At 37.9% G+C, this 11234-nt stretch overlaps 2 protein-coding genes across 3 annotated transcripts in view; one reads left to right on the top strand and one right to left on the bottom strand.

The window, feature by feature from the left end:
• Positions 1–739: 739 nt before the first annotated feature.
• Positions 740–4936, top strand: LOC116032765 (glutamyl-tRNA(Gln) amidotransferase subunit A, chloroplastic/mitochondrial-like). 2 transcript variants are annotated; one of them, XM_031275481.1, is made up of 10 exons: positions 740–1338; positions 1853–2164; positions 2494–2673; positions 2785–2879; positions 3171–3246; positions 3397–3474; positions 3779–3872; positions 3952–4001; positions 4148–4261; positions 4449–4936. In XM_031275481.1, the coding sequence occupies exons 1-10, from the start codon at positions 829–831 to the stop codon at positions 4539–4541; spliced, it is 1602 nt and encodes a 533-aa protein (XP_031131341.1). In that variant the 5' UTR covers positions 740–828; the 3' UTR covers positions 4542–4936. The 2 variants fall into 2 exon arrangements, 1 of the variants encoding a protein (XP_031131341.1); XR_004100790.1 differs by lacking the exons at positions 4148–4261; positions 4449–4936 and having other exon boundaries at positions 3397–3567; positions 3952–3990.
• Positions 4937–6391: 1455 nt separating this feature from the next.
• LOC116032755 (protein EARLY FLOWERING 3) overlaps positions 6392–11234 on the bottom strand; it is a 7296-nt gene continuing 2453 nt past the window's right edge. Inside the window, exons 2-4 of the mRNA XM_031275469.1 lie at positions 9426–10234; positions 7696–7747; positions 6392–7596 (exon numbers count right to left, since the gene is read on the bottom strand). Coding sequence (XP_031131329.1) covers positions 6583–7596; positions 7696–7747; positions 9426–10234 — 1875 coding nt within the window. The 3' untranslated portion in view covers positions 6392–6582. The remainder of the gene's footprint in view (positions 7597–7695; positions 7748–9425; positions 10235–11234) is intronic.

The raw sequence follows: 11234 nt of genomic DNA, 5'->3' as shown, positions 1-11234 counted from the left end.
ATAAATGGGCAAATAAACTGGCAATTTACTCCCGTAGTAGGCACCTTGCTCTCGTGGTGGGCACCTTGCTCCCACAGATCGGTCTGAGAACCATAACGGGCACCTTGCTGCCGTCGTGGGCACTATACATCCAAACGATCAGTCCGAGGACCATAACATGTACCTTGCTCCCGTGGTGGGCACCTTGCTCCCATAGATCAGCTCAAGGACCATAACGGGCACCTTGCTCCCATAGTGGGCAGCTTGTGGTATTTTGATTATTTTCAATTTGGTTCCTATGAAGATATGAACTTAATGAAATGTTTTAGGTAAAACATTTGTAAATGGATAAAAGAAAAAAGTTTGCCCTCGTTTAAAATTTTAAAAAATAGATTTAAAGAAAATATTTTTAATATAGTATATTTGTTTGAATTACAATTTTTAGAATTATAATTTAAGATTTATTATCACTTGCAAATATTTTTTAGTTTATACATCAAATTTGATAAATATTTTTAAACCAATCCAAAAAAAAAAAAAGTACTTTGGAATTGTCAAGCACCTTGTGTGTTCGTATGACATGTAGTGATTTTCTCCATATGGAAGGTCATGAGTTCGAGGCTCAGTGGAGACGATATCGAAATTAACTCTTTGTGTTTAAATAGTGTTTAAATAGATTGAGAAAGTAAGTTAATTGAACTGGATACATCAAATAAGACGGAGCTAGTCAACCAGATACATGAAATGAAATGAGACTGAATAGTATGGAAAGTGGGAAAAAGAAGCAAATTCTTAGGAGTAGATAAAATCTGCAAAACCTCTCACTGTTCATCAGCACCCTCCCAGAAAATGCTATCTTCAATTCATCACACACCGCGGCTCCTCCGCTTCCCTCTGAAGGTTAAATGCCTACACACCATACCCCTCTCCTCCGCCGCTACACCCACCCTACCACCAGCCTCCCAAATCCTCACCATCCGCAAATCCCTCCTGGCCGGCGACACTTCCGCCGTGGAGCTAGCGCACACCTTCCTCTCCCGTCTCCGACGCACCGAGCCCCACCTAAAGAGCTTCCTCCACGTCTCCGACACGGCGCTGAGAGAGGCCGAGGAAATTGACAGGAAGATTTCTAACAATGAGGAGGTGGGCCCCCTCGCCGGTGTCTTTGTTGCTGTGAAGGATAATATTTGTACTGCGGATATGCCATCAACTGCCGGGTCGAAGATTCTGGAGAATTATCGCCCGGCTTTCGATGCCACGGCAGTGAGGAAGGTGAGACAATGCGGCGGCATTGTGATTGGGAAGACTAATTTGGATGAGTTTGGTATGGGGAGTACTACTGAAGGCTCTGCTTATCAGGTCTGGTTTTTGTCATTCCTCGTAGAATTTAAAGTTTTTGCTAGTAGAAATTATTATGCATGAAGGAATGAGGATTGAGTTGAAGTCTGAATTTGAGTGTTTTCGTTAATTAAGTTTTTCTTTTAGTCTGAATCTACTATATATTTAAATTATGCAAGAAGTTAATTGGAGAATATAAAGAAAAGAGTTCAACTTGAAGTTTCCCTTGTTTTTATGCTTAATCATCAAGTTGTGTAGTTTAAATTAACTGAGAAATATTTCATCTCATACTCTGACTTTGATTTTCACAAACTTAAAAGGTTTCAAGCTTTGGGTCCCTGCTCAATATGAACTGACTCTATTGAATTCAAATTGCATGTTTTCTACTATTGGTCAGATGAGTGATGCTATCAAAGTGAGTGGACAATATATTAGTCAATTCTCAAATGAATAAAAATAAGAAATTATATGGTTTGATAACTCCAACTTGTAACTGAACATGGTTTACTCAGGTGATCCATATTGGTGTTAATAGGTGACAGCAAATCCTTGGGATTTGACACGGGTGCCTGGTGGTTCATCAGGTGGTTCAGCTGCTGCTGTTTCTGCTAGGCAGTGCACAGTATCACTAGGAAGTGATACCGGTGGGAGTGTTAGACAACCAGCATCTTTCTGTGGTGTTGTTGGTTTGAAACCAACATATGGGCGTGTCTCAAGATATGGGCTTGTAGCATATGCGTCTTCTCTTGATGTCATTGGATGCTTTGGCTCATCTGTAGCTGACGCAGGGCTTCTACTCCACGCAATTTCTGGTCATGATAAGTTTGATGCAACAAGTAGCAAGCGAGTAAGTCTCTTGTGCTTATATTTCTCACTCGCCTTGTGAAATTTATTCTTTATATTTGCTATGGTCATGGTTTTGCTAATTCACAACATGATAAGTTTAAACATATCCAATGGATTTGGCAATTGTTTACTATAACATACTCAATATCTTTGTTTATAGAATAATAAGTATTTAGGAATTAGTGTATCTTCCAAGAAAAGATGGTGTTCTGTTCTTCTTGATGAAATTCATGCTAATTTCCTATCAATGCAAAAATAAAGACTTGAGACTGTTTTCCAATTCATTTGTGTATGCTAGTTTTTGCTCTAATTTTGTGAATGTTCTTTCAGGAAATTCCTGACTTTACTTCCCAATTTATTTCTCAAGATAATCTTGAATCAAAACCTCTAAAAGGGTTGAGAGTTGGTGTGATCCGAGAAACCATTGAAGAAGGAGTGGATCCTGAAGTAATTTCTTCAATCCGTGGTGCTGCTAGTCATCTTGAGGAACTAGGATGCACTGTGACAGAGGTATTCTTTTCTCATAGGTTCCCATATTTATGCATCTGTACTTCTGCAGTTGCAATGTTCGGGTGCCCCTTTTCTAGCTCATTTTTTCCTTTTTTCATTTTCTATTTTCAGGTCTCTTTGCCATCTTTCTCTCTTGGATTACCAGCTTACTACATACTTGCATCATCTGAATCTTCTTCAAATTTATCACGTTATGATTCTATCAGGTCATATGAAGTATAGCTTTGCTTCAGTTATTAGAGAAGATTAACCATGGATTTGTTCTAGAACAAAACAAAATAAAATGATTTACTTGGATGGATAAGACTTGTACTTTTTTGGATATTAAATAGTGATTCTGAAATGTTTGTGTAAATACATATGAAAATGATGATAGTTCCTAAACATAATACTCCCATAATTGGTTTCATCATAAGCCTAAGAGAAGTGTGGGTATGCAACTATAAATATTTATAGAGGCTACAGTTTTCTTACTGCCATTGGATGTCAATGTGTAGGTATGGGAATCAAGTTGTTGCAGATGAGCTTAATTCCCTTTATGGGGGATCCCGTGCTAAAGGCTTTGGTTCTGAGGTATGAACAATTTGAAAAATTCTCATAGTTCTAAATTCTGTAATGTTAGTTCTGTGGAAGGATATTTCATTTGCTGTCTTCCCTAGGGGATGAGTCATAAGTGTAAGCTTTGTGGTGGTTTTGGAGTGACATTGTGCAACACTCTTACAGGTCAAAATGAGAATTCTAATGGGAACATATGCCCTGTCAGCGGGTTATTATGATGCATACTACAAACGAGCTCAGCAGGTACTGCAACTTACATGCCAATTATTTTGTTGACTACAGAATCTGGCCTAGTGCAAGCTCACTCATCTTTTCTGGGAAAGATGATGTATATGTGTAAGACCTTACATCTATTTCTAGAGAAGTTGTTTCTGATGCTTTTACTCATGACATAACAGTCAATACATAGCACTTTGCCACTGTTAATAGTTACAAGTATGAGTTCAAATGATGAACTCCGTAAAACCACTTCAGAACGCCTGATAATTTTGATTTTTGAGTTTATATTTTATTTTCAATGGAAACTAAAATGGTGATAGTGCTTTAGGTGAGGGCCTTGGTAAGGGAAAGCTTTAGGGAAGCACTGGAAAATAATGATATCCTGATTTCACCAGCAGCGCCATCAGCAGCTTATAAAATTGGTATAGCACTTTTCTGTCCTAGTCTATACCTTTTCTGAAATTCTGAAGTTGCACACTGGCTAAATTTTCAAATCTTCAGGTGAGAAGAAGGATGACCCATTGGCAATGTATGCAGGTGATATCATGACGGTATGTTATTTATACGACTCCCCAAGTTCTGCTTCTCAAGTTATATGTTCTCTATTCTTCTCTTGGATTTTCTTGGTGATTGTATTGTCAACTGTTTATTGCTTAATAACCCAATATTTAAGAGTGTTTTTCCCCATCTGCGACAGGTGAATGTTAACCTGGCTGGTCTTCCTGCACTGGTTCTGCCCTGTGGATTTGTTGACGGTGGTTCTGTAGGGCTACCTGTTGGCGTTCAAATGATTGGCGCTGCATTTGACGAGGTGGGCACTTCATTCTCTTTTTCATTTTCTTTTCTGTGCAGTGCAGCATCTTGCACTAGCTCTTTAATCCCCCCTTTCGGAATTCTACTCGACTTAGGCTGCACCCTCTTATTCAATCATGTCGAAATTGCTGAAGCCACCTGTTTGGTTCTCTCCATATTCAATAAATTTACAAATGCAATTGCAGGGAAAACTTCTTAGAATGGGTCACATCTTCGAGCAAACACTTCAGGGCTGCAGTTTTATTCCTCCCCTCGTGGCAGATGAATTTTCAAGCTAGTCACTAATCTTTGCAGCTAACAACCATAATTATCCAAATGGAGATGAGGGAGAAATCTCCAGCTGGGAAGCTTTGTGCAGCAATGGCTTCAAGCTCTACCTTTCATAACACTATCTATCAAAGGGGCAATGGCATACTAAACTGGAACTAAGAATGGTAATGCGCCTGGTTTTACGTATGCAACTTCACATAGCTACATAAGTCTTGTGAATGTCCTTTCAAAGTGAGCATATTTGATTCGAATGTGATTAATAGAGTAACTTACCATGTTGGTCCACTGATTATTGGAGTAGTGTTAATTGCTATCTATGACTTTCAAAACTGTTAATTTCGTACCTTAACTCTGTATTTTTTTTTTGTCAATTTTGGTCACGCTGACCAATTTGCCGGCCAAATGTGACCGGAATAAATTAAGTCACCAATTATTCTTAAATGGAAGGGCAAAAATGTCATTCCATGTTATGTCTGAATTGGGAAAGATGATATTTGACTTGACCGGCCATTACTTTCGTTGCTTCTTCGCCTTAATTCATCGACGTGAAGTGAAGAACGAAGACGAGAAGAGAATAACGATGATTTTGAGCGCCATTCTCCATCTACTACGTCGGTATGAGTAATTTCTCTTCTTCGAATAATGGTAATGACTACTATGAATTTAGGGAAAAGTTCCCCATTATCCATTGTAGATGTGGTCACCAATTGAAGATTCGAACTTCATAGACAAATGAGAATTCAGGTCGGAGATTTTGGTTATGCTATGTTTTATTATTATTATTATTATTATTATTATTATTATTATTATTTTAAATGTAAGCCCAGTTGAATTCATTGCTCTAATTTTGTTTGTTTGGTTTTTGATATTTTTAAAACAAAGTTAGGTTGGGTGTGGATTTGTGGATTTGTATGATTTTCCAATGCGCTATCGTTCAAAGCAAATAATTCTGGGATTGCTAAAACGCATAAATAGACAAGATTACAAGAACATTGAAAATGAAGTTTCAAGGTGATAAGGAGGAGGATGACAAACTGTTTATTACTCCCTCTGTCCCATTTTACATGTCATATTTACTATTCATTGGTCAAACCAACTCTTTCTTCATTACTTATTTTCTTTAGTAATTTTTTATTATTTTTAAATTTAATTTTTGTGTGTTTAATAGTACTTTTAATGTAGTTTCTAAATATATAAATTTTATATATTAATGTTAAACTTAATATTATGAAAAATTGGATTAAAAATAACTTCAGTCAAATGAACTAGACAACCAAAATGGGACAGAGGTAGTAAGATTGTAAGAATATTGATGTAATATTTGTAGGTTTTGTTGGTAGTAAATATTGTGCCACTTATCATTGAAATGAGTAATGTATGAAATGACAAACCGGTGAAGTTATCCTTTTGTAATGTATGAAATGACAAGATTTTGTAATGAACTTATCCTTTGTAATGTAAGGAATGACAAGGCTTTGTATGAAGTGTTCCTTTACATTGCAATGAACTGATGTGGACAGACCACACCGATACATTCAGGCGGTCACACCCTCCGTCCTCCGACACCCTTGATCTTATCGTTATCCTCGCGAAACGCTGGTGACCACTCACTACCCATAGCCCGTCAGCCAAGGGTTTGTATAATAATAATAATCCTAATGTTTTAATTTCATTTAATAGGTTAAGGTTTGATGTTTGGCATTGTGCTTCTAGGCCGCATGGATTGTCAGTGATGAGGATGGTCTTAACTTTGGTATCAAGAATCAAGTGGCACCCCATAGCTCATCATTTTTCAACTTTGGCACAATAAGCATGAGGATGACAAGTTGATAATTGGTGTAAAGAGTAGACGACCCAGGAAAAGAGAATATTGGCTTACAATGAATTAAATAAAGTTGAGCGTGAAATCTATGCATTACATTAGGACTGGACTATCTGCTTCACAAAATTCATAGCAGCCAAAATGTTAATTAATACAACTGACCAATTTGCTGGATGGGCAAATGGTCAAGTACACTCCCAACTCTCCAAGCCTATTTATGTGTTACACTAGTCATATTGCTTCCTCTCTTTTTGTATAGATTGAAAGATGCGTGCAGCCGATTCAGATGCAGATCTAGCGTTATGAGGTACAACTCGTATTACCCTAGCAGGGTGAGCAGTATGAGGAGGCTGACTGGCATCGACGTTCACAACTGGGGATGTGGGAAATAGAGGAAGCACACTTCTTCCTTCCATGGGACCACTTACTGTCACGCCCGGTGCTCTTACACTTGGACTACTAGCACAGCTAGCTTGTACCTCATTATCTTTACAAGCATGCATTCTGTCAGCATCCCCATTCTTCTGGCTAGGCATGTTGCATGAGTTCTGATGTTGAGCATTTAAGTTCACTCCCCCACCTGATACCTGCTGAGCTTGAGAACCCGTTCGAGTAAATGGGTTCATCTGTTCAACAGCTGAAGTTGAGACAGCAGAGTTCATTACCGGCATACCATATGGAGGGAAATAGCCATGACCGACAGGAGGGGCAAACGGATCACCCATGCCTTGATAGTGATATTGAGAAGTTGGGACTCCATATGCAGGAGCGAAAAAGTTCCCCATCACTGGAGTGGACGCTGGTGGTGGTGGTCCACAGCCTCCACAGCCTGGACTCGTGAATCCGGGTCCAGGGTACGGTTTATATACAAGTCCTTCAGAGGGCGTCATCACGGGAATCAACCATTGTTGACCTGAGGGCTGATGGAAACACCAAGGACCCATGTTAGAGTCATTACTTACTGCCGCTAATGGTGGATTCCCTGGTGAGGGTTTACAGCTAGGAGCTTGAGTAGCATTTTGAACAGAAGAAAGAGATGCTTTCCCCACAGTATTTTCAGCAGAGCATTCCATTCTTAGGTGAGGCTTTTCAGAATCATTTTTGTGCTTTGGAACATTTTGAGGTGCCTTAATATACTCAAATTGGGGCAATCTTTTTGCAGAAGATACTTTCAAAGGTTTGCCTAAATAAGCAGTATCCTCAAGTAGAAGATTTGGTGACTCAGCAATGAGCTTCTGAACCTGTAAAAAAATTTAATAAACTATATTGCCAACACAAGACAAAGCATTAAATCATGTATCCCATTCAAATGCCAAGAGTGTTTGGAACAAGGTATTTACCTTTATTAATCTATGCAACTCGAACACTTGAACTGCAAACACTCTTTGTTGACTGTAATAGTGAGAATCAAAATCAATATGGGGAGAACAGTCGTACATATGGAAATTAGCTTCCAACCGCAAGCAGTAAACTGTGTGCGTAATATAGGAAACAAATATAACACCAATGTTCAGATTATCTTATTTGAAAGAAGACAGCTTGGATAATCTACAATGACTAGTTGACTACTTGTTTCTACAAAGATGAATTAAAGAATTGTCTAAAACCATCTCAACACCATTTGGAATTCTGTCAAAATGTTTGAAAGTAAGTTTTGGATGGCTAACAGGCACCAGTATCATTCGAAAAGGCTACAGCGTTGGCATGCTGACCACACAACTAGCAACAAGTTCTAAGCCTTATGTAGTTTAGACCCAGAAAACAATAGAACAAAAAAAAAAAGAATATGCCTAGTTAATTAGGCAAAACTGACAATGAATTCATAACAATCTAGTGCCAGTCATCTCACCTTGCACCCAAAACATTTAGTCTGACATGGTCCCCACAGTGCCATATATGAAGGTGATACACCAGTGAAATCCTTCAAGGGCTGCTGACAAACAATAATTGCCCACTTTGTGGGAACCATCAGACTCTGCACCAAGAGATCTACCCTACATTAATCCATACCCAATTCCTAGAATTAACACCATATGCTTCCTTCAAGAATTTGTTTGGTCATAAATCATAGGAACAGGAGGAGAGTATCCTAAAGTGTGACGATCATCTGGAATCCTCATCAGCCTAAATATTCCAACTCTAGAATAAAATAATGTTTATTTTCCAGCTAATGTTCCAAAGATGATATTTTCAGCAAAAGGGGGACAAAGAAAATAAAGGAAAGGTGCCCCAAGGAATAATGAAGTAGGAAAAGTGATTTGCTGAACAGATATTAAAAAATTCTGTAGCAATGGTCAATTATCAAGGGATTACACAATACTTGTCTAATGAGGAAATTAGAGGGAGAAAACAATGTTTATAAATGAGCAACTTAGACAAATGCATCAAGAAGCAAAAGCAAATAAAGACAATCACATATCAGCTAAAACTGCGGAAGTTTTTTAATGCCAAATTACACCTTATTCATCAGCATTCAAATAGCAAAGTTAAAAAATGCACTTGCAATCATTGGAATTGTCTGAGCTTGTCTATGATGTGAGTAAAAAGCATAAAACCAGAGAAAGCACTGAAATACCATTGAAACATACTGACATACAAATTATTAACTTAGTATTGGATAAATATAGTTTAGAGGGCAAATATTAAATTCCAAGTACTCTCAGTACCTTAAATTGGCTGAAAAAGGAAAACCACTTGTATAATAATAATATAAAAAAATGTGACAGCATAACTAATATATATACAAAAGACCATGTCAAAGACATTGTAGTCTAGCGGCATTGACTTATGACTCTCGGGTTCAATCCCCAACCTGCAACCCCCCTCACATGTACCAAAGCAGGAAAAAAAAAAAAAAGATCATGCGATAAACAAAAGTATAAAATATCATTTTCTAATTATATCATGATTATTTAAAAATGGAATCAAGAACATAAATGTGCACGGTATAATATTAAGCTCACAAGTAAATGAAAGCAAATACATACTGATCCGATAGAAACACAGGGAATTAGAATAGAACATATGATGCCTAAAGAGTGAGACTCAAAAATCCAAGAAATGAACTTACTTGACAATAGCTCTTCTGGCTTTCCAAAAATGTTTTTGGCCAATTATTCCAACTACATCATCGGGCGATATGTCCATTCCAGATATACATTCCACCATGGAAGTCTCAGATGAGTTGTCACCTCTATCAACATTTTGTGTTTGTAGTGATCTAAATGTCTGGTTTTCCTGAGACTCCACATCATTAACAACATTAATAATCTGCTCTTCTGTTTGAAAACAATTGATTGGGGCAGAAGAATCTCCAATTTCCACACCCTTAATAGGCCCACTCACAACAGCATCATCATTAGCGTCACCAACTTTAGAATCAACTATGCTTTCTGGTTGTAGGTTTATACCACTCTTATGTAACAGGTCAGAGTTATTTGCAGGGCCATCTCTCTGTTTAGAATGCAAGGGAAAATCCATATCAGTATGCTTTATACAATGTTCTTTCTTATCTGTGGATGGAGAACTCAAGGAAGCTTTAACAGACTGCTCTCTGGTTGTAGGAAGCTGTCTTGAGCTCTCCTGATGTCTCAAATTTCCTCCCCTTGTGTGCTTTGCATCTTTAGTAGAGCGCCCAAGAAAAGCTGGACTTGAGGGAGAGACTTTTTCCCTCTCTGAGTTCTTATAGAACTTCCCAATACTTTGACTTATATTGGAGTTAACAAAGACAGGAACTCTAAAATCATCTTCATCTGTTTTCTTTCTGGACTCAAACTGGGTCAGAGGAGTATTTGAATCAGAACTGTGTAACTTCTCAGCTGAATATGTTGATGGTGGCAGATGCATTGGAAGAAACATACGCCTTTCATGTCCATTACCCTACAGGAAGGGGTTCTACATCAGAGGGGACAAAAAATCCACATGACAAGTAAATAAATTCATATAAAAGTCAGTTGTGCACACAAATAATTCCAAGTTCCAACTAGAGACATACCACCAAGAAAAACACAAGTATCTCATATCCCATAGGAGTAAGATTGCAACTTAATTGGTTCCATTTTCTTAACCATCTGATGTTTCATGTAGTTGAACTGTTAGAAAATAGAAATGCTACAAATTAACTAGTACAAAACCCCTCCAAACAATAAGTTATAACAATATATATTTATATAGTTTACAACAACAAGCTTACAAGTAATCACTTATTCAAGAATCCGTCTATCTCAAGACTACTACCAAGCCCAACCCAGATATTTGACTAATGCTCACCAAGAAACACTGAATAGAAAGCCCAAAGAACAACACTCACTCATGCATGTATGAGTGTATGTGGTGGGACTTGAGCCTAAGAGCTTAGTTCAATTACGTGGAAGTCAACTCGACCACAAGGCTGTTGGCTACCCTTACATCTAACTCTTTTTTTTTTTTATCAAAATGATGAAGTGTTATTATTTAGTCAAAATATTACAAAATACAAATGAATTCATAAAAGGATACAAGTAAGCCCAAAACAATAAATAAACCAAAAACCCTCTACAACCAAGAATATAGAATTTCAGTCCAAATAACATCAGAAACCCTATCATCTTCGAGATTTCAACAAAACTCCCAACTTCTACAGCTGAGTTGCTGGAAAATCTCCATCACCACCAAGAATAACACCAAACACTATCACCTCAGCCACCACTCCATACTTCCAACACTCAAAAGCCACCACCTTAACAACCCATGTCTTCCACACACCCAAATCAGAAGAAATCTCCATATCCAACACCACCAGCAAAAAAGCCTCTACAAACACACCTCTTACTGCAAATACAACCACCTCCAGATATACAACTCAATGCCCCCCCCCCCCCCCCCCCCAAACATCAACCCT

Source organism: Ipomoea triloba, chromosome 1, assembly GCF_003576645.1.
Source record: "Ipomoea triloba cultivar NCNSP0323 chromosome 1, ASM357664v1".
In the NCBI taxonomy this organism is placed as follows: domain Eukaryota; kingdom Viridiplantae; phylum Streptophyta; class Magnoliopsida; order Solanales; family Convolvulaceae; genus Ipomoea; species Ipomoea triloba.
Note: the sequence above shows the minus strand (reverse complement) of the source record. Positions and strands in the feature narration are given on the sequence as shown.